Raw genomic sequence first — 24526 nt, 5'->3', positions numbered from 1 at the left:
TTTTTTTTTTTTTTTTTTTTTTTTTTCCACTAATGTCACGGTCGTCCTTGGCTTCTTCTTGTTACAGGTTCTCTATCCACAAGTTCAGAGGTCATCTTTGCCATTTTATAGTTTTTTCTTTTGCAAAATGTAATGAACCAAAACAGAGAGCGAGTTAAAGAGACATAAGAACGTTTTTTCTTATTCAAATCTTACATTTGAATCTCAAACAAACATACAGCAGAGCCACAGAGGCAGTGTGTGGGGGGGACAGAAAGAGAGGAGCTGGGGAGCATGACGATGCTTTGAACTGAGACCTGCAGCTACTTTGAGAAAGACCAACATTGACTTTTAGAAAGAGCACAATCACTAGAAAAACCACTAAAAGAAAATATATTCTGACCAACTCAGAAATATGGTTAGAGAGTGAGAGAAATAAAAGATGCAGCAAAAGGCAGATCTAAAATTGGAAAAATAAAAAGATGGAAATTGATTGAGCTTCAACACAATCCAGCAGTATCTAATATCTGCCCACTGTGGCAAGAACAATGGCACAAAAACATTATTATATAAACATAAACATTATCTTTGTAAAACGGACAAACACCAATCTGGTAAAAATAGGAAATGGAAGATCTGAAGGAAGCAACAAAACAGGCCGATTTTCTGTAGGGGTAGGACTAGATAAGCACTCCTTTCTACTCATTTTTAAACAAAAAATATAAATTTGTTTTACATATCAGCCAATATTAAATTTTTTTATATACATGTATTTTTTTGAAATGTTAAAAATAAAAAGGTTTTAAAAAACGGAACTTTGTGAAATAAACTCCCTCATAGAATCAGATTTTTTTTGTTTAAAGACCAATTCTCCTCCAAAAATATAATAATTAACCAGAGGAAAAGAACTGTATGTTACCGTTTTGTGTTTCAAGGATTATAACACTTATTTAATTTGACTAAAATAAGCAAAAACTATGTATTTCTATAGTTTAAAGTTCTGTTTGACTCATCAGTTCATAAAAAGGAGCCTTTTCCAGCTGCTTCAGACAGACCAAAAACAGAACTTGACCACATCCCATCAATGGGAGGTATGAGCAAGTAAAGGGTTCATTTTATATGTACTGTATGTGCTGCACTTAAAAAGTGTCTGTGTGTCAATCACTGCTCATGCACACTCATTCTCCCTTGTGGGGGGAGGGGCTTAGGAGACCTTTTGGGCTTTAGCAGAAAGGGGGGTGGGACTGAGAAGTTGTTGATGTTCAAATTCTTTGGCTAAGTCCTGGATCTTCACAATCCTACCTACAGGACCTTTAAATAATAATAATAATAATAATAATAATAATAATAATAAATAAAAAAATCACACAGCTATCCTTAACTTCTGTTTGGGAGAACAAACCATTATACACCATGAAGACTTAACGTGTTGAAACTGATGAATTGATAAATAATGTCACACCAACAACCAAACTAATGTGTAATTTCATTATGGGTGTAAGAATACCTGAGTTATTGTAATGAACTGAAAAAACTGATAAATCATTTCAAACATGGACACCAATAATATATGTTTAATATATCCTTTATTTTTATTAAACAAAATTTCAGTAAAAACTCTTAAGTAGAAAGACAAATTTCCCTGTCAGTAGTTTGCTCCAGCTGTAGGGCCGTCCCCAACTATATCATCACACATCTGTAAAACCACTGTACCCACGTTGTTCTGCAAATCAATCACGGTTACATACGATCTTTTCTTTAAATTCAGTTCGTAACAAAAAAGACATCTTTGTTAATATTCTGGTAATGCCGGATAATGTGTGAACCTTTCCCAGTCAATAACTTAGAAAAGATGAAAAACTATCCCTAAAAACAAACCACCATCTTGGTGGTTCCTGGCAGCCCTACACTGCTCTCTAAGAGGTCTCTCCCCATCTCTTTGTTTGTTCACTCCTACTGAATTAGCGCCGCGAGACAGAATGAGTCTGTGTTAACCGACTCATAACTGTTGGGTCACAGCGGGAGAAAGTTGACAGTATATTGTGTTAAAACTACAGCGTAGACAGCAGTGTCTGTTACAAAGGCGTTAAGTAAGAAACAGAGCGGTGAGCAGGTGCACCGTGCATGTTGAGCCAACTCTGGCAGTGTTTTCAACTATTACTCTTTTTTTCCCTTTTTCTTTATAAAAAAAAAAAAAAAGAAAAGAAAGAAAAAAATTTAAAAGAAAGGAGGAAGCTACACGATTATCATCACAAAATAAAAATCTCTTTGGCATAGAATACCCACCCAAAAGCGTAAACACACACAGACACACTCACATGCGCACACACACACTCTTAAAGAGGTTCTCTAACAGAAACCTACAAGCATCGTCATCATTATTATCAGCAAAATTATGCTATAAAACAAAGTTGAGCCCTGTTAAGATTATGAGTCCCGTACTCCGTGATAATTGCATATATTACATCAGGCTGAGAGCAGAGGGAGTAATCTCTACCGACGACTATATTCTCTTCTGCCCCATTACGTCCTATGTCAGCTCCTCCGATTCCCTTTCTCCCCCGGGTCTGTAAGAAGACGAAAGAGAAAAACCCACAGAGCTGATTTCACAATATCAATATCAAGTTATTATGTTGTAGAAAACAAACATCAGACTTTAAAAGGCCAATCTGACAATCTACTTTCTTACTCAAGCTTCTTACTATGAGTGATGGGCTCCAGCACAAACACGACATTTTCTGCCAAAAGTTCAAACAGTCGTTTACTTTTAATTCACAGGAGAAATTTCTGCATTTATGTTTTTGTCTGAGCTCCGTTCACTGGTTTTGAGGGGGCGGGAAAAAAGGTGATGTCATATACTTCCCTAAACCAATCAGGATAACCGTCACTTATGTTTTGGCAGAAGAAGCATTCCAGATGTTGCCTGATTTTAGACAGAATTGTCTTTGTTTCCATCTTCAGTCTGGCATTGCCTAAACTTCAATTTTCCTCAACCCAACACTAGAGACCAACGTATCCGCCTGAATCTAACGTCATTTTAAGTTTACATTACGTCATTTTTTTTTTTAATGATGTCGGGGGATATTGAGACAGCTTGACAACATCATTAGTCCCGGCCACTGATTGGCTAATCGTTATTCCCCCCGGCCGCAGCACTCATTGGATCGATCGTTTTCAACCAAGAAACCGCTGTGTGTTTAATCTATTCTTGTATTTTATCTTACAAATACTTTTATAGTGCACTGTTGAATAGGTCATTATTAGCACTCCTGTATCATAACAGTTGTGTACCTGAGTGTTATACTCTTAATAAATAATACCAACGGATGTTCTTTCCCCCCCCCCAATTGACTCTTATTAAGTCTTCATTATTAAAATTTATCGAGAACAATTAAGTTTTTAAAAACAAGTTTTATATTTTAGACAACCGATCCCGATTGGCTGAGGTAACATTTTGCATGTACTGACCTTTAATATTCACGGTACGGTTGTCTCTCGTAGGCCAAGCTGGCTTCGTAATCCTCGTGCATCATATTTCCGTCCATGCCGTCCATGGGCACGTCAGCTGCATACCCTCCGTAGCTTGGGAAACCAGCGTCCAGCTCTGCAAGAGATTACAACATGTTTTGTTTTTTTCTTTACTTGTTACACACTGGACCAACAGATGATATGTTATTTAGCTTCCTTCGCACTTAAGAGGGTTTAGTTACTGCTGTGGTCATGAACAGCAGCACAATAAATTGTATTAGCTAGTGGAAATCATCCAACCGTTTAGGCACACAGTGATCAGAGAGAAAGAGAAGAAGAAGCCGAGTCTCTCGGCTCTGAGCGGACACAGAAAATACCAAGGCCATACAAGGAAAAAAATTATAAAGGAAAGGACGGGAATTAGGAGTTAGATGCAAACACAGATAAGGAAAAGACCAGGAAGGAGACCTTTGAGACTTGGCAATGAGAAATAGGTAGTGATGTAATACAGTAAGAGAACAAAGACAAGGCAAAGTGAATGAGATAAGAATGTAACAATGTGAAACAGACACTGACAATATGAATAAATAAAATAAATAATCAAAAACAAAAATTATTAGTATTTTTGTTTTAACTGGACAAACTAACTTTATTTTTGCTACCAAATGATGATGGTAAATAGGATCTTTAGGCTGCAGCAGGGAGGAAACCCGTAAGCAGATTACAGCATGTTAACACTGCGGTCGCTCCCTGTGGTGGAGTGACCCAGTGCGGAGGAATGTGCTGCATGTGCACATTTCAGTCATAGTTACTCACCATCTGTATAGGGTCCATCCATGGGGGCACTGTTGTGGGCCTGCAGGGGTAACGAGAGGACAAAGGTCAAATTAAGTCAGCACTTTTTTTTTTTTAATATAGACAGCTTTTTAATAGTCCTTAAAAAGTATTATTAAAAGATGATATAATGAAGAACCAGTTTCTTGAAAACCAATGTACTTTATAACTGATATCAGTATTGTATTACGGTGCCAAGATGTAAGATGTAACCCCTGAGAGTTAAAGGGAGTTTAAAAAATGTCTACTTTAATGTTTAGTTGTCATATCCTGGCAGTGGAGGGCGCCAGACACTCACCATCTCCCAGGAAGTGGGGTCGTGTTTGAACAGAGAGTGTGTGAGCTCCACAGACACTCGCTTCTTGTAGTCGGAGTTCTTATCCTCGGAGATACGGAAGAGCACAGCTGCAGCATAAGTGGCTGAGGGGGAAAAGAATCAGGACATATTCAGCAATGTAGCAAAAACCATACACTCCTTTTTATAATAATAATAATAATAATAATAATAATAATAATAATTTATAGTGTTGGTGTATTGAAAGGAACACAAATCCAAGTCCACATTTTAGTCTGAAAAGCACCACAGGTTAAAAGTTTTAAAGATAAAGTAACCGCGAAAACATAATAGTTTTAGTGCTCACACCAGTTACTACATGAGTGACTTGCAGTATTTTTCTTTTATATAACTCCCTGAGGCATTATGGATGTGGTGCATTCACAGCATCAGTTATAAAGCCTTAACAGCATAATGTAGAATGAATGTGTATGTGTGTTAGTGAGCCTTGTGTATTTCAGCCATGGTACTTCCACATGTAAATGTAATATAAAGACATACTTTTAAGTAGCTGAACCTGGTGATTTAAGCAAGGAATTTACTAAACAACAATTGCTAAAAATCCATTTTGAACATGTTTCCCTCAATGTGACCAACAAATAGTGTGGCGAGGTAAAATAACCAAATTTGAAATCTTGGAAAATAAAACCATACTCACTTTCTTGCCGAGAGTTAGATGAGAAGCTCGATGCCACTCTCGTCTGTGAGAGCAGTATCATACCAACTTCTCATCTAACTCTTGGCAAGAAACAACAACAAAAAAGTAATAAAAGTAAAGATAAGTAAATACCTTCATTGAAATTGTACCTAAAGTTCGATGTGTATTTTTTAATGTGCCTACTACCCATAAAGGTAGTTCAGACTAACACGGCACCCTATTTAGTGATCAGATTGTATTATTGTAACCAAGCCAACCATATGTCATTGTGAAATGCATTGGAGTAAAAGTATACAGTCTCACAAAATGGACATTGCATGGAAACTGCATTTACAGTAAGTACAGCACTTGGGTAAATTGACTTTGTTCCTTTCCACCTATGACTAAATGCTACATTACGGTAAGCTAATTGCAGTGCATTATCTGGGTGTCCTACCAATGCCCTCGTTGTTTGAGTGCAGCAGGTCCATCAGCGGAGCCGACGCTCCCTCGCTGTCGATGAGCTCAGCTGACTGTTTGTCCAGGGCCAGCTCACACAGGATGCCCGCTGCCACGCGCTTCACGTTGTCCACCGGAGAGTAGAGGAGCTGGAGAGGAGGAGGAAGGAAATGAGTAAAAAACAAAGCAACCTAAAACCTAAGGAAGTTGATCATCAAGACAAGGAAGTAGGGCTGGGCGATATGGAGAAAATCGGATACCACAATATTCTTGACCAAATATTTTGGGGAAGATATTGTAGGGTGGACAATTGGTGCTTTCAAAAAATATTTTGAAAATTAGATTTTAGATAAATAATCATCAATATTGTAGATAAAATGATTCAGTGGGTAAAGGTTAATAATAACAGCTTAAAACAGTCTGGTAAGTTCAGAAAATGACAACACTTTACTGTAATGCAGCCTGTAAAACTAGGAAAAGACAACACTTGTGCCATATTACGATATCCTCAATCTAAGACGATATCTAGTCTCATATCACTATATCCATATTATATCGATATATTGAGAGAGAGCTTCAATTTCCTCCGTTACCTGAACAAACAGAGGAATGGTCTGCAGGTTGGCGATCTCCGCTCTGTTGATGGGATCCCTTGCCAGGATGTGCAGAGCTCCTGTGGAGCCCTCCACAATCTCCTCCATCCTCACTCCATCCTGAGGAGCAGGATGGAAAGAAGAAATGTTACTCCGGGATACAGAAATTCATTAATAATTACAACTACTCATTTCCACAAATCCCTTAAACCCACAACGTAATTAGTAACTATAAGCATCCTAAACTAGCCCCATATGTACCTGGTATGTCTGCTGGGTGGATGAACCATGTTTCTGGGCGTCCTGGTGGGCTTTAAGTAGCAGGTTGACCAGACGGGGGATCGCTCCAGCGTCCCTCAGAGGGGCCTGGTTCTCTGGGCACAGGGCCAGGTTGCGGATCAGGCCAACCACAGCCTTCAGGCAGGGAAGACAGGAAGACATACGGTCATGATACTGTTCAACATTACTATATTGGTCAGCAAGTAAAACAAGGCTGACAACTTCAAGCTTCTCCATTAGAAATGCAAACTAAAAAAATAAATAAAAAGAGATTTAGATCATTTTCCCTGCCTAAAGCCTTGTCTTGTAAAACATACTGTTCCTGCTGTCATGTCATTTCATGCTCTTTCAGGCTGATGGAGACTCTGGCCTTCTGCCGGAACTGCCATCCCCTCTGTCCATCTGTCCCACCATTTCCCCCAGTCTCTCTCTTTGGACCAAACCACTATCTCCTCAATGGGTTGGTTTCACAGTCCTAACTTATGTTCCCTCAAACCACCTGCTTTCAGTCTACCCCTGCTTCCCACCATCTTTTGTAAACCCCCACCTTAGTAGGAAAACACTCACTTCCCCCATCTAGACTAACCTATGGGCTTAAATAACGGTCAGTAAGATACTGAGCTTATGAAAATGATGTTCAAATTAGAACCTGACCGATATATCGGTGGGACGATATATCGGTGAGGCATTTTCCCAACTATCGTTTTTGTTTTTTTTATATATATATATATATATATATATATATATATATAATATATATATATATATATATATATATATATATATATATATATATATATATATATTCATCAGAATCATTTATAATGACAAATGATTCTGATAATTGAATATTAAAAAAGTTTAATAATAACGGACGAAACACCCTTCAACCATGTTATGAGTGTTGGCGTTGCATAGTTTGTCCACCAGAGGACGCTCTACAACGTCCCTGTTGGCAACACTTTGATTTTGTTGTTATTGTCTTTTTGTTCAAAGGACGTAAAAGTTTCATATCTTAAGTTACGGATTTCTGGATTTTTAAAAAAATACATATTGGCCGATGTATCGGAATATCGGATTTTTAAATCAAATATTTGTATCGGTATCGGCCTTAAAAAACCTTTTTTGGTCGGGCTCTAGTTCAAATGTAATTTCAAAGACTGTGGTCGCATATCACTCTTTTGCATAGGGAGACACTGCATGAAAAATTAGGTTAATCATTTAATGATTTACGAAAATCACTGCAAAAGCTTAAAATCTCATTGACCCTTTTTTGAGCCCACACTCACACACCCCCACCCTCCCTCCCTCGCTTCCCTTTACCTTGATGACGGGCCAGTAGTAGGGTTGGTTGAGCAGCTTGACGATGGCGGGGATGCCGTAGTATCTCCTCACAGCATTCTGCGCTACCTCAGCCTGTTGGTGGCGGGATGTCAGGTGGCGCAGAGCGCAAACGGCAGGTTCAGTCACGTCCTCCTTCTCACCGGCACGCAAGATGGCGTGGATCAGCGCCTCTACGCCGTTGCCCTGGGTAACCAGAGTTTTATTGTGGGCATTGTTGCATGTGAGGTTTGACAGGATGCCTGTGGCGCAAGTGAGCATGTTGAGGTCGTCTGAACTAAGCAGGCCCACCAGCACCTGCAGAAGGCTTTCCATGCCCTCCTGAAACAGGAAGAGAAAAGATTTCAGAAAGTTTCTCGGATGCCGAATTATGGAAAAGAACAAACTCAGATTTTCAAGAGTAGAAGAAAAAAAGGTTAAAAGTGAGTGTGGATACAGACCTGCTTGGTGGCAGCATCAGACAAGTTCCTGAGCGTCCACAGACAGTTCTGCATCAGACGCTGGGTGGAGCCTGTGAGGTGTTTACCCAGAGCCTGCATCCCACCTGCAGGGAACAGAGAAGTTAAATCACTCCGCTCTCAGTCGTTAATTTAGCTGTCATGTAGCGCTGAGGTTGACAAGTAGACACAGTAACATTGTGTTTTAAGGGAACCAAAAAAAATGACACACACCTGTAGGACTACCTTGTAACCACACACACGCACAACATATATTACATACCAGCCTCTACAATGGCGGGTTTGTTGCTGGGGCACACAGAGAGGACTTTGAGCACACGGCTTGTGGTCCACAGCAGCTTCTCATAGCTGTAGTTTCTCATGATGTGAACGAGGCCCTCAGGACCACCGTTGGAAAGAATGATCAGCTGTGAGAGAGAGGGACTGTGTGAGTATACAAAGTGCAGATGGGGTGAAAATAACCATTTACTTTACTTAAAGTGCTCATATTATGCTTTTTGGCTTTTTTTCCCCTTTCCTATATTGTGTTATATATCTTTTTTGTGCACATTATAAGTTTACCAAGTGAAAAAGCCCAAAGTCCACCCCAAAGGCACTTAACATGTCCAACAGAAAACACTGTTCACAAACTGCTTCAAACAGCTCTATTGTATTCCAGCCTTTACTTCCGTGACGAATGTGCGTCACTTTGTAACACACGTTATAATGCTCGCCTAGCTCGCGGGGCGCCCTCATACTCTGCTTCTGACTGGATAGTAGTCCTTACCTAGCTACTGCGCATGTGCGACTCCCAACAAAGATGGAACAGAAGTGAGATTCCTCACTCTGTAGCTAAAGCAGAGAGCTCAACACATAGGGTGAAAAGAGGAGCTGCAGCAATGTGCAATACACAAAAAAAAAAAAAAAGTGTTTTTTTGATAATTAAACCATGTAAACCTATTGTGGTTCTATTTTTTTAAACTTAGGAACGTTTTGTAAAAGAAAAACTTACGGTTTACAATGAACTAGTCTACAAAGCTGTGACCTGTCCAGGCAGATAAACACCAATTAATCATTTTACTACTCTCAACAAATAACCACACCCATACCCCCGCTATGCCAGCACCTGAACAACTCCGTTCACATGCCGCACCCACAACTAAATGCATGCACACACAAGCACAACAGTCTCAAATTACAGCACTTGGCTGGACACAGACACGCAGACACACACACACACGCAGACACACACACACACACACAGACACACACACACACACACACACACACACAACACATTACAGTACTTGGCTGGACACGCAGACAGACACACAACGAACACACACACACACACACACAGAATTTACACAGTACTTGGCTGGACACAAACAGAACCACACGAACACACACACACACACATGCAGACACACACACACAAAACCACACACACACACACAACACACACAAACCTGTCTCCTGGGTTTGCCAGAAAGCAGCTGCAGACAGTCTGTGGTGATGGCCAGGAACTTAGGGTTGCTCTTCTTCAGCAGGGGAACCATCTTCTGCAGGCCGTCGGCCAGACGAACAGCCATCTTAGCTCCTTCCTGGTGCAGCAGCAGGTTGTGGAGCGTGGTGATGGCATAGAAGAGCACAGACTCCATTGGAGAGCTGTGGGAGAGAAACACAGGTGGGTTAAGTGTGGCATGTCCAGTTGCCATACATTAAATGTCCTCACTGTTAAATAACATATCAATTAAAATGTACAGAGTAATTGGAAGTATTTTTTGTTTACTTTTTCGTTAGACCTACTTTCTTCCACCTGCCTCATGTACTTCTACTTGAGTCTGCTATCAACATAGCCAAATGGTCTTCTCTAAAAGTGTTTTAGGATGGATTTTGTCTTTCATACCTACACTATAAGAAAAAGTACATTTTCCCAACATATACAGACCACAGCAAGGATCAAAGTCATAAGTGACCGAAGACAAATAACGTCCTCTCTCTTTCTTTTTGTCCGGAAGTACCTGAGCATGCGGACCAAAGCAGGGATGCCTCCACACTTGAAGATGGAGAGCAGGCCCTCTCTCTGGTGGGACAGATTGTGGAGGATGCTGGCTGTGGCCCGCGCCGTCTCCATGTCGCTTGTGTTCTGCATCACTCGCACCACCGCCGCCACCATCTGAGGCGACTGCATCATCGCACGCCGTGACGCCTCCTTGCGTGTAAGCTGGTTGACAATCTGTGCTGCCTTGCTGACCACCACCTGAAATGAAGAGGGGAAAAGAAAAGTTCATTTTTATGTGCACTTGAAAGTGACTCTGCCTGGTTTCATTACTTCTTCTATAATTATACATTAAGGCTTCAAAAAATTACCTTCCAATTTGTCTGATCAAATACATTTTTTTGAATGACATTAAACAGAGGAAAGCAGCAAATTTGAGAAGCTGGAACCAGGAAGTGGCATGTTTCTTGATAAAATTACTTAAACTTTTAATGGATCATCAAAATGAAAGGAATAATTCGATATGCATATTTCCCAAAATGGGAAAGTTTACTGTTCATTATTGGTGCAGCAGTAATGCATTTAACTCTATATAATTATCTCATAAGACCCTTAATAATGTATCCCATAACAGCAAATTTGACCAAAATACTGCGATCATCACCTGGTCTTCATCGTTGAGCAGTTTGGTGAGCTCAGGCACGGCGCGTGTGGCCAGCTCGGCGTCGTCCTGGTAGTTGATCAGATGGATAATTGCAGTCTTGAGCATTTGGGAGGGCTCGGCCAGCTGCTGGACGTTTGTCATCTGGGACGGATCTATCTGAGTCGAAATGATGGTGGTGTTTCTCTCCAGGGTCTCTGGGAACATTGCAGCCCGCAGCCGCTCTGCTCTGGTGTGGGGGGCATCCATGTCTATAGAGGAAGTGAGATGATGACGAGGATATCACAGCCCATATGGAATTAACCCTCCTGTCGTCTTCGGGTCACATTTGACCCGTTTTCAATGTTTCTATAGCAGAAATTTGGGTTCTCTTTCAACCAAATTGCCGAAAAGTAACACGGATGGTTACATATAACGCTCTTCACAAGTCAAATTAGGGATTAGTTCACTACTATCGTTCTCTTTTGAGTGTTTTATTTAATTTTATAGCATTATTCTGACTAAACTTTGACAGTCTGGGATTATCCAAAATCCTCTAATCTTAAATATTAGTCAAAATAATTCATACTTTCTGCTTTTTTAACACAAAGATTAGATATAATTACAAACTAGGCTAGATGAGGTTTAATGACCATAAATTCCAAAAATGAGTGTAAAATTAGTGGTAATAGTTAGTGTATACTGGTGGTAGTGGGGGAAAAAAAGCGCAGAGAACGTCGAAAAATGCTGCAAAAACATAGAAAATAGAGACAAAAAAACCCATTTTTTTAAAAAGTGGCAAAAAATTTTTTTTTAATTTTGACCCAGAAGGACAACACAAGGGTTTAAGAAAAGTCTACAATATATGGATATCGGCTTGTTTGGCCCTTGCTTGTTGCCTTACCAGGATGTACTGATGTTACAGTGGTCGTCGTGGTGTAGTGCTTGGAGGTGGTGTAGTCGACGTCTTCATCTCTGACTGTGGTGGCTCCAGACTGGATGCCCGAGTCTACGCTGTACATCGTTTGCTGCCACTCTGCCACCTTCGCCATGCCACTGCCGGCCTCGCCCACTGCCAAGCACGAAGAGAGTAATTGTGGTACGTCAGAGGTGTTGGAGCAAAGTCATGTATTAACTAATGATAAACATGGAAGAATGTTAAAAAAAAAATAATAAAACTCCACATAAAGAAACCCTTTTACAGAAGTAACCTTCAGTTGTCTAATGTATTAAAGGAAGTGACCTCAATATAAATACATGAAAACAATAGTTGGAAGTAGGAAAGGTCATGATCAAAGAAACTGTCTCCTTTAAAACGTACTGTGGAATGAGTAATAAAAACAAAAGTGAACCTTCAAATGCACAAGCTAAAAAGTAAATTGACAAAAAATACATAAAAATGTTTCAAAACTAGAGCTGAATTGTGAACGTTTACTTACTTTGCATTGCCATCCTTGCCTCCCGTTATCAAAACAACGATGGAGCAAACCTTAAAAATAGAAAGAAAGCCAAAGTCAAATATTACCACAAGCTTCAATGATGATGATCTTCACTGTACACCTAGCTCTCTCCATAAATTAATTAATATTCCAAAGAGGGACTGTCTTTCAGTTTTTGTATGCAACCGGAGTATGACAGTTCACAAGATGACCCCCTACCTCCCTTCCCAGACCTGCACCCTGACCTGAAAATGACAACAGAGAGCAGCAGCAGAGGCTCATGGGAAAAGGAGGGCAAAGAGGGCAGAGAGACAGCTGTAAGTCAGGAATGTCAGCCAGCCCAAATGACCTTTCAACCCGGGCCTCCGCCCATACAGCCGTGGGAGAAGCCTGCTGCTGACGCATGGCAATCAGGAACCTGCTCGTCAGGTTTAGACTAGGGAGAGTGAGTGTGTGTAGACACTACAGTGAGCATACTCTTTGTCACACACACTAAACTTCTTAAAAAAAAAAAACTGTAATTTGACTTTTACTTGTTTGTCGTATTTCGAATACTACGATCTATAAGACTTACTTGCCTTCTGGCTCTCATTGAATAGGTTTCTACTAATCTGACATCCTGAGGCATCTTGGGCAGTTTTAGTGCAACAGTCCTTCAGAATGCGTAACTGTCATTCTACTTGTTGGAGCAAGTTTGTTCTACACCTCCTACTTCTGATAAAAATCATTCTTCTTAATACATTTACTCAGGTATTAAGTCCACACAGACATCATACACTGAATCACCTAGTAAAATAATTTTTTTTACACTGGGGTAAAATGTTTATATACCTTACCTAATGTAGGCACATCTGAGTAAAAATGACAAAACTGGGTCGTACATGCGAATCCGAGACTTTTTGAAAGAGTTTATGAAGAGAACGCAAAAGCATACTTCCTGTGAAAAAATAAAATAAAATAATAATAATAATAATAATATGGGACTATGTATCAAATATTAATAAATATTCATAATATGTTGCTACATGCAACTTATATATGTAATGTAATGGCCAGGTCGCATTTGCACACAATGTATTCTATCTCATATTCTAATTTGCAACCTTTTAATGTAGACTCTTTCCAGACTTCCTTGCTATGAGCACCCAAAATAACCTCTCACTGTTAGACCATGCATGGATGTTTTCAATCTCTGCGCTTCTGCAGTCTGAATGTCACTGACCACAGAAACCCTCTTCATCACAGAAAAATCTGCATTCATAATAGCTGCCTGCCATCGCATGCGACATATGACCGATAGTACAATGCATTCACTGTGCTGGTTACAAGTGTTTTCAGATGTTTGACTGTTACTGACAGGATTCTTTGCAGAGCACATTGCAGGGGTGCATTGTGCATTTTTGTACTGTACATGTAAGAGTGTGGCTGCTGATTTCTGCAGGCAGTGCAGATGCACTGAAGGTACCAGGGGGCTATACATATGGCAAAGTCAACAAACAAAGGCTTAAAACATTCCAAAAAAAACAAAACAAAATAAGGGAAAAATATTGCCATGACAGCTGGGTAAAGCTTACAACATGATTCCATGCAATAAACTTACACACTTATGTTCCGTCTTAAAAGAATACGCCACAGTTTGTTGAAATAGGGTTATTCAACGTCTCCTCTATATTTATATAGGTGGGCAAACGCATTTTTGTCTCAGTGCATGCATTGTCTTAGTCCAGCAGCGCCGGCGCTAGCTTAGCGTAGTGAATGGAATTCTATGTTGCCGGTTAGCATGCTGTGAGTAAAAGTGACCTAACAATAACAAAAACAAAACCTAATTACTTCTTGTGGCCTGCGTATTCACGAGTACAAAAAGCAATGCAGATTAAGACTAGACGATTTCCTAGGCAGATATTGACTTGGGACTACATTGAGTGGAAGTAGGCTACAACCAAAGCACTGCTACTCGGGTGCAGATATATCATGCATGCCTTTGCCCACCTATATAAATAGAGAGATGTTGAATAACCCTATTTCTACAAACAGTGGTGTATTCCTTTAACGACTAATAAAACAAGTCAGGGCTAAAAGCCACAGTGTCAAACTGCTGTGTTTGCACAAAATGAGCTATAAACCCCTAAATTATCACCTTCACTTATATTTTAACCAGCACAACTTAACAATGTACTGAAGTGAGTATTCGGTTATCAAAGTTGATCAATGGGTTTGGAGGAAAGGAATTTTTACAAAGCTGAACTGCTTTGTCTCTCTGTCTCACACTGGAGCCCTTCATGATGTAAAGCACCACTCCCTCATCTTTTCGCCCTCCGGCTTTGCATAAGGATGTGTCGTGTTACGTTTCAGTCCTTCGGCTGACCCAGCCCACTTTTTCTCCCCCAGACACATTTATTTGTGTGTGTGTGTGTGTGTGTGTGTGTGTGTGTGTGTGTGTGTGTGTGTGTGTGTGTGTGTGTGTGTGTGTGTGTGTGTGTGTGTGTGTGTGTGTGTGTGTGTGTAGCTTCTGCAGGGGGCTTTTTCACACCCCTTCTTCACACAAACGGAAAAACACTGACAATAGTGTGTACGTACTGCATGTTTCTCATTAGTTTATGTCTGTCCTCTTTTTTTCTCACTGTGGCACTTTAATGGGCTAGTAACTCACAAGTCCCCACATGTTTGTTTGGCCTGCATTGTTAGTTACTGTTCATATGCATGTGCTCAAAATACATTCTCCTGAACCTGATGTTCTTGCAAGGCCCCAACATGTCCCTCTAGCTCACTCTCTGCCTTCACAGGGAGCAGCAGCTCAGCGAGTTTCAGCTGTAGTCAGTCTGGCACGGGATCCTCCAGGACCTGGCCCCAGAAGACTGTCTGTGCTTGCAGCTACATGCTGCACTTGCAGCTACATGCTGCACTGACTCATAAGACAGAAACTATGCTTGCAATTACTGTGTATAGCTACCTTTCTAGATAAAAGGTGTGGCTTGTCCGTCGAGATGGTAAGCGACTACTGGCTGATTAATTGCCCATATTGATGCATAGACAGACACACCCCAGATTTAAGTTCAGCGTATTACAAAAGGCTTTTAAAAAAATTAAATACATTTAGTCTAAAAACACTATTAATCCACTGCTGAAGGCACAGATACAGCTGATATAAAACAAAGCCCACGTGCCTTTTTGTTTCAAGGAGAAATACAGCTTGTACCATGTCCACACAGAACGTTCCTGTTCTCTGTAAATCAGGGACAGTGTTTGTGTAGTCTTTGTTTTCCTGGGCGAGGCAGCGGATTCAGCCAACTGTTGCAATGCTGCGACACGCCCCGCATATCGCCTAGGTAACCAAAACTCTGCTCACGCACTGTACTGCGTTTTTTTTTTTTTAATCTGCTGACCCATCTGATGTCTGAAGCTATGCTCGCATATTTGCTGATAAGTGCTGTTCCCTCTTGGGTTTTCTCATACAGTAATTATTTTTTCCATGCCCACAATGCCCATGCCTGTGGTCACCGTCCAAGCCAAGAAAATCATTTAAAATTTTGACTAAAAATAATATACAGCAAAGTAAAAAATTAAAGCTGAGCGAATAAATAAATACATTTAAATGAAACTTTTTGTATTTTATGGTGATAGCATAAATTAGTAGTATTGAAGTTTATCTGCTGATACCTTCGCCATTGTTCAGTGCTGACTAAAAGCTGTTGGTTGTATTGTGTACTTCTGACTGGACTTTGCTCTCTTCCAGTTAATGAGTGATGCATCCTTTCACTCTTACTGTACTTTGCTCCACCATCTATCCACCCACACAAATGCGTAGGAAAATGAAGGCACTCTTTTTACTCAAGAAAACCCAAGTCTCACACCCATCACTTCCCACTATCTTGTTAAGCAACAATCTGTGGATGACTTTAGGGGGCTTCTTCCTAAAAACAAACCAGGCACAGTAAAAACAGGAATGTGAATCAGTGCAAGCTGCCAGTGAACGAGTTGCAAAAGAACAACAGAGATGGATACGGTTTAGAGCCACGATGGTGAAACGCTGGTGTGACATTCCACAGTAACAGTTTATTCAATCTGTCCTGTGTCCCCTTGTAAATCCTGTGCTGTAAAAAGCGCACACTTTTTCACTCTTCTAACACTAAAACTCTTTTAGACTTCTCACTGAGTTACTCATACTTTGCTGACTCTAACAGATAGGGCTGCTGTGACAAGTGATGAGTAACTCTGTTCTCAATCATGAGAACAGGTTCACACTGTGCTGCCCCCCCCCCACAGGCATGTCAGACAGGGAGTGTCTCCCCAGCAGCTCTCAACAAGGGTGTGGCAGCAGAGTGTGTGGGTGTATGAGTGAACTGGGTGAGGCTCAATACACCTAATTGCTAGAAGGGCTAAACTGTAGATTCTGACACTTTAGTCTCCTCGGTAAATCATGCCAATAATTAATTTGCAGTTATAAACACAGGATTGAACAGAATCTTTTTTTCAGCATTCCAGATTTTGACTTTGCTGGCCTAAGCTCCTCTTTGTATCACAGCAGGAATGAATTCAGGTCAGGGAAGAGGCCCAGGGGGCTGGAGATGTACTCTGGTTGTATTCCAGAGTGGCTCCTAACATACATTGAAGAGTTTTATAGTGACTTGTTATTTAGCCTCATGCCTGTTTGGCAGACAGGGGTGTAAATAACATGTCACCAGGCTTTTGCTGTGCACTCTCCTGGGCTTTTACATGCCTGCTTGAGAAGAGCTCGCACAATTAGTGTAAGTGTAAAGAAATAACTTGACATATTGGGAAATACGCTTATTCGCTTTCTTGCTAAGAGTAAGATGACACGATTGGTACCACTCTCATGTCTGTCAGTTAAATATGAAGCTAGAGCCAGCAGCCAGGTAGCTTAGCTTAGCATCAAGACTAGAAACAGGAGGAAACCGGTAGCCTGGCTCTGTCCAGCGATAACAGAAGACTACACCTACCAGCACCTCTAAAGTGTACTTGTTGTATGAAAACCAAAGAGTAAAAATGACAGGAAATAGTCCTAAATGAATAAGCCCCTGTACAATTAAGATGTATAGTTTTTACAATAAGCAAAGCTAACTATCTCTTGGCGGTAGCTTCATATTTATCGTACAGACATATGAGTTGTATCAATCTTCTCATCCAACTCTCAGCAAGAAAAAAATGCCGATCTATTCCTTTAACTCACTTCTCAAAAGAAAAACACAATTGTCTTTTGTTAATGTCAATAGCAAAGTCTAATGGTTGTCAGAACATTACGGTTTTGTTGTGGAAACTTAACCTCATCTGGTGGTCTGTTATTTCCAACAGGCTTGCTAATGTCATGTTTAGGCTGACATGCAAATAACGCAGATTATGTTACCAGACATCTGTAAAGCTTCCTGCGCCATCTGCACTGATAAACCAGTTGACATATAGGCTGCCGTCACATGCACATGCACACACCCTTTCACATATATGTCTCCTGACATGCAACCCACACTCCTCTTACTATAAAGTGTTTCCGAGATGATTTTAACCCAACACCCTGCATTCACACAGCCCAATCCTCTTGACACAGTAAATGGCCAGCGCGGCCAGCTGAGCCTCCAGAGCAGACAGGCTTCCTCGTCCCCAAACCACACATCCCGTATCCCCCACTCGTCCAACAATAGCCGTTATGGCACTGTAATGGAGGCAGCAGGGGCTAACTGGATAGTTGTTTGTTATATAAATCAATAAGAGAGGATGTGAAGCAGTGCACAGCTAATGGATTTATTGTGGTGGGTGACAGGAAGTGGTGGTCAACATTATCTGACTCACCAACCGCTGGGCTGTCAGAGAGGGGAAGTATATTAGGAGAAGCTGCACTTTTACAACTGTTCCTAGACGCAAACCTATGGTGACAAACTACTGTAAGCTGTGTCACGTCATGCGCCAAGTTCAGCACGAATGCCGCTCCGAGGCCACATTTTGAGCGGGAGCATTTGTCAATTGACTGTAACAGGCAGTTGATAAAATCCAGACCATAGCGACGCCAGCATGCCAAGAACCCGCAGAGAAAGAACAGACAATGAGATACTGCTGGTGTGCACTTGAGCAACACACAAACTGGATCGGTCTGAAAGTGGAGGATACAGCACAGTTCCCTTCCCTGCCTGATCTGGAAACATTCCCAACAACACAACCAACCACAGTCAGCATGCCAATGAATAAAAATAAGCAGCAGAAGGGATAACGGCCGCAGATCTGTCAGTTGACTCACTAAATCTACTTTAATGAGTTAAATTAAGGTAGTAGATGCAGTTTGGTGGCTGTAAACTGGCAGTGCAGTTGTTTACTCCCTGTGGGACCTCGCTGTGAATCAAAGGAAATGTGAGCTGTCTTGGAGGAGGTGCCTTAGTGAAGAACAGGATCAGATTACACAAAGCTGATGAAGGAGGGACTGAGTAAAAAGGGGTGTACCCTTGTGTCACAATAAAACCTTATTTTGCAAGGCCCACATCAAAAGCAAACCAAACTGTCCATCACATATCAGACATTGTGGGAGGGACAGAAGTATGTCCAAAGATTGTCTCCCATATCAGGAGAACAATAAAGACATCATAAAGATATGGAAATCAAATGGCTGGATTTCATTTCACTTAAAAAAATAAATAAATCCAGAACATTTGAAGCAGTTACTTGACGAAAGTGCTTTAAAAAAAAAGGTGATAATTTTGTCTTTGGACCTACAGTAAGCAGGATGTGCCTGTCTGTATCTCTGTTTGGTTGACGGTAGGAAGGAAGAGGATGAACTAAAGTCTCTGATACAGCACAGAGAGCCTCTGTGTTACTTTTTTGTTTGGGGTAGAGAGGAAAAGAGAAGCCACATTGTCCCATTGACTGCTGTCACAGTGAAAAGGAAACCGGGTCTCAAGTGTCCCCACTGGATGCAACCAAAAAGGCTTAAGCACATCAAGATGGCTCTGTGTGTTCACTGGCCAAGTTTGGTGGCCAACCCTGCCACCAAAGCCCTGTTTAAAGGCCTGACTGGGGAGTTTTTTTCTCTTGAACTGCCACTGCTACGCATCGGTGTATGGCTGAGCACTGAGGCGATGTGACAGATGATTAATTTTTCAGGGAGATTAGAGGCACGAGGGAGTGGGAGGGGGGTGCTTTGGAGAGCGGGCAAAAGTCTTAAGAAAAGAAACAAAATCCAAATATTTGAAAGAGTGAAAGCTAGCATTATAAAAAAGTGAGTGACTTATTCTGACAACAGTCATGTGTTGTTTTTTATAAACTGCTGTTGTCTTGATAGAAACCTCCAAAATGTCATTTTTTTTAAAAGGAACAAAGAAGAAATGAAAAAGGGAGGAGTAACAGCCTTGATTGTCTGAAACACCCATGCATTTTTCAGTTTATCCAGTGTTTAGTAAAATATGCACAGGCCTCAGGGTTGCACAACTTTCTCAACCCAAGAGAGCATGAAATCCTTCTAAAGCAGTGAAACAAAGAACACAATCAAAAACTGAGTTGAGATTTGTATGCGCAAATAACTTGTAAGATGTTGATGTTCCTCATGCTGCATATCTAACAAGTCAAGCTTCCCTGGTGATAAGCTTTCGGTTTCAACCACACCCTTGCTGGCCTCACTTTCCTTAATCTCTCACAGAAGTGTAATTAAGGGACAGGGAGGAGGAGAAAAACAGACACCACAGGACTCATCAGAGTCACTATGCTGAGAAGTACAACTCAGCCAAATCATCCAACTGTGAAAACTTTGTCTTTTGAGTCAGTGCTGGAATCTAGTTCCCTCCCTGCTTCGATAAGTAAGGGGGAAAAAAATGAAAAAGGCAAATGTATTCATGAAGAAAACACAGCAGGGTTCAGCTATATCCAGCATGCTGTTAGACTGACTCATGGGTGTTATGAACAGAGCTATGATAAGAGTTGACTTTAAGCCTTGTCGACAGTCATACAGCTTTTAAAAATGCGAGTGATGGGAAGAAACAGCCATTAGGCCTTTGACATTTTAAGTAAGGGACAATTTCTTGTCCTCGTTTTATCCAACCAAGAGAACTGTTGAAGGTAAATAATTAATTTCAGGGACTGTTCAGCTGGGCAGTGCCAGCTTTACTTACTCAGCATTATACCACTGTGCTCCGCTAGAAGCTTGTGATTATTTGTTTTTAGCAGTAACAGCAGAAATCTTTTACATGGATGTTTTCGGATGATCCTGCCAATTATTTAATCAATTGCTGTATAGAGAATCAAAATTATTTGGCTTGATTTCTCTGGAAATCAAGTGTTTAGTTGCACCTGCCTGGTTTACCTTTATAGACTATGTTCTTTGGTCAGAAATAATAATAATAATAATAATAATAATAATAATAATAATAGAGCACTGGGTGTCTGGGAGGCTGCAGGGTTTGACGACAGCATTGTCTGATGATTTCCTCTAAAGCCTGTGGAAATTAACCACGGGGAGATTTTGATGCACTCATACCAACTCCCCTTTGACTTCAACCATAAAGACCCTTATCGTAGCTGATGGGGAAACGTTATCTCTCTGCGTCCCCTTCTCCATGGGAACAGTTAAACACAAAGGCAGGGTGCTGTGCAAACACACAGCAGGTCACACGACGTGTGCGCTGAGTGGCTGTAACTGAGCCCCTGGAAAGTACTCCGTCAGGCACCACTGAACAGACACAGGGGGCGAGGTAATAAGAGTGAATCCACAGAAAAGGAAATCCTTCATGCTAAACAAAGAGGTTAGGATATATGTCATACAGTAATCCCCTCTGCAAAGTGTAGACCTATTTATATACACTGTAGGATCTCCTGGCCTCTTGCTCTGCTAATGTAGGACAGTATCAGGGAATTAAGCAGGAGGGAGGGGGGGCGAGATTATCACCGTGCTACCACAGCTGTAGCTGTGGCGAAATCTACAGTAAGTGCCCCCCCCACACACACACCCGTCGCCATCCCACCACCCATCACCCCTCTTCCCCGGGGGCAGACAGTAACAGCTTTCCAAGCAGGGTGCTGTTTGCTGCTGCACCACTTGATGACACAGACCCAGGGCAAGCTTGGTGGAGGACTGACTGGCAGAATGTATTGGCACGCTGTCCTATTCATCCTGACACACATTCAACAGCATCAGATGGACGCGTTGGTCTAGAAACAAGTTGGATGCCACACAAACTGGTTTAGTGCTGTTCTTTGCGCTTCTGTGATGGTGTCACTTGCTGATAATTCAAACAAGACAACAAAATGTAATTTAATTTAGCATCTAATATTCCAAGAGAGAGACAAAACTGTTTAACTTCTGATTCCAATGTGACCAATGTCAAATTTAAATAACAGTTATTAAAGTTGGCGGCGCAAAGGACACCACAAATGACTTAATCCCGAAAGAAAAAAAGCAGATAAAAGTAATTTAAAATGGGTGCTGCCGATTTTAGTGGATTTACTCATGGAAAGAAAGAAAGAAATAAGAAAAAGAAGAAAAATATGTGCTCCTGCAGACACTAAGCAGGATTGAAAAACTGCATCTGTAAACTAAGGTAATGACATCATGGAAGGTTTGGCTACACCTGGAGACATCACTGCTGGCATGAGCAGCTGTGTGGGAGTGGATGGGTGCTATAATAACGGCATAACACATTTTAGGGATATGATTCAATATTCACTGTCATACATTACAGAAGTGTGTGACCTGGAACTTACTTGCCCATGCACAGCATCAGCTCATTGCATTATTTACAGTTTAAGAACTATTTTCATTATCAATTAAACTGCTGATTAAGTAAGTAAGTAATCGTTGGACTATAAGATGTCAGAAAACTGTGTGGGTCTTAAAAATGCTTGTTGTGTCCAACCAACAGTCCAAACCCCAAATATATTCAACTTTTAATCATAGAGGACAAAGAGAAACTTAACACTTTATTGGAACCAGTACTTTTTGGGCATTTTTACTTAAAAAAAGAAAGAAAGAAAGAAAGAAAGAAAGAAAGAAAGAAAAATACTTAAATGATTAATCAATTGTAAAGAATGGTCTGTCTGTCTGTATTGACAAATTAATTAATCACCTCAGATATATTTAAGTTTATATTTATTAGTTGGCTGGAAGATAAATGCTTTGTTGTTGTCTTGCCAACGTGTTAAGTGTCCTTACCATTTTGTGTGAGATTATCATTCTGATACAAGATTTTGTAAATTGTAACCTTTTACTTAACATATTGTCTACAATAACAATATGTCAATGGTAATAGCCTCTTTCTCCTCTTCACCTGCACGCACGCGCGCGCACACACACACACACACACACACACACACACACACACACACACACACACACACACACACACGTGTACGCGCATACTTGGGACACCACTAATGACACTGTGGGACGCTATTGACAAGTGACGTCAAGTTGAAAGATCGATACTGGGGCCAAAAACATAGTTATGACTAGGCAGAAAGAGATATTTGACACTTTGAAGAGTAAAAAAAATGTTTAACGTGAGAAAGCAAACTTTTGGGGCCTGTAGAGCTCGCGCTTCATCGTAACAACGGGCAGTAACGGCCAGTTTGAGTTTGAGGCATGCGGAAATTAACTCCAACTACAAAGCTGGATTTGCACCCAGGTATGCAAAAGATGAACAATTCACCCAAACAATATCCCACATCAACATACACGCTTATAAAAAGCAGTAGGCCTAGTACAGAAACTAGGCTAGACGCAAACACACTGGGAAAACGACGTTATAGGCAATACACGTCGGTGAAAGGACACTAGAGCAGTTGGAGAAAGTGAATATACATTCATTAAAGCTTACCTTTCGAAACACACGGAAGCGTTTTAGATTATTCCAAGTCAGTGTTGTTTTCTTTAGGATGTGATAATTCTCTGTATTTCTCCTCACTTCACTCTCTCCGATGCTGCCTGCTGCTGCTGCTGGCCGACAGTCCTCTGAACAAAAATGAGTAAAAGAAGCGTCACCTCAGCCCAGACTCCGCCTTCCTCCCCCCGCGACCCCACCCTGCCACAGCTCCACACACCGAGGCGTTACAGCTGGTTTTATTGTTGGGAACCGTAGTCAATCAAATAAACAGCAAATCGAAGTTTACTTCTTAAAATTTGCCTTAGGCAACATCGCTTATTGTAGGTCTAATGTTATTATTTTTATTTATTTTTTTAAAGATTATCACAAAAGACCATGCTTATGGTATGAGAGTGGATACATTATTGGCTATTTAAAACGTTATCAAAATGTCTAAAATGTTTTTACTTTTATACATTTACATGCTTGTAATATGTGCTAGATAAATACAGCTCAGCATAAAATATTCACTGCATACCTAAGAGTGGACTAACACCGACAAAATTAGAACTAGGCTATAGGTAGCGATATTACAGTAATAAAACAACAGTTCAAATGTAAAGTAGGCTATAACCTTTTGAGTGGCTCAAGCAGCAGCTGATATAACTAATGTTCGTGTTTTCATTCGTTTTGTTTCTCATTTCAAAGAGACTACAACGACGCAGTGTTTTGTGCAAACATTTCGTTCACCTGCATGGCCACACCTTTAATTACAACCCGAAACCAGATGAGAGGTGAGTCACTGCAGCCGGGAAACGATATGCTGTCAGAGGGGCTGCTCACGCTATTTACAGAGAAAGAGATACAATTGTGTGTGTATTTGTGTCATGCATTTGACACAATCTTTTTTTTTTCCCTACCTAGTCTGACAATAGTTATTTTGAAGGTGCTAGTAGGGAGAGAGAGACACAGAGAGAGACAGAGAGAGAGAGAGAGAGAGAGAGCTCTTTTTTAAATTTAAATTAATTAGATGGGCTAGATATTGGCATTTTAAGCCTTTGTGTTACACTCTCATGATTTACTGTTGCTTCTATAAAACTGGATTGTAATATCAGTAAAATCACAAAAATAAAAGTAACAATTATTTTCCACATTGATCAATCTAATTACTTTCTCTCTCCCGTTGTAATTTTACTAATCCCAAATTGACTTATTCAAAATTATTGTTTTGTCCAATCAGCAGTCCAAAACCCAAAAATATTCAGTTTACTGTTATACAAGAGCAAATATTAACATT

General features: G+C 40.7%; 1 protein-coding gene across 1 annotated transcript; it reads right to left on the bottom strand.

The window, feature by feature from the left end:
* Positions 1 to 1548: 1548 nt before the first annotated feature.
* Positions 1549 to 23378, bottom strand: jupa (junction plakoglobin a). The gene is made up of 16 exons (XM_039786789.1): positions 23245 to 23378; positions 12443 to 12492; positions 11908 to 12075; positions 11028 to 11275; positions 10386 to 10624; positions 9831 to 10029; positions 8645 to 8789; positions 8365 to 8468; positions 7907 to 8245; positions 6566 to 6718; positions 6305 to 6424; positions 5710 to 5860; positions 4580 to 4701; positions 4264 to 4303; positions 3448 to 3583; positions 1549 to 2546 (listed from the first exon to the last, which is right to left on the bottom strand). Exons 2-15 carry the CDS (start codon positions 12453 to 12455, stop codon positions 3450 to 3452), a joined length of 2175 nt encoding a protein of 724 aa, XP_039642723.1. The 5' UTR covers positions 12456 to 12492; positions 23245 to 23378; the 3' UTR covers positions 1549 to 2546; positions 3448 to 3449.
* Between the last annotated feature and the right edge of the window lie 1148 nt (positions 23379 to 24526).

The sequence above is a fragment of the Perca fluviatilis genome, chromosome 1, assembly GCF_010015445.1.
Source record: "Perca fluviatilis chromosome 1, GENO_Pfluv_1.0, whole genome shotgun sequence".
Taxonomy (NCBI): domain Eukaryota; kingdom Metazoa; phylum Chordata; class Actinopteri; order Perciformes; family Percidae; genus Perca; species Perca fluviatilis.
Note: the sequence above shows the minus strand (reverse complement) of the source record. Positions and strands in the feature narration are given on the sequence as shown.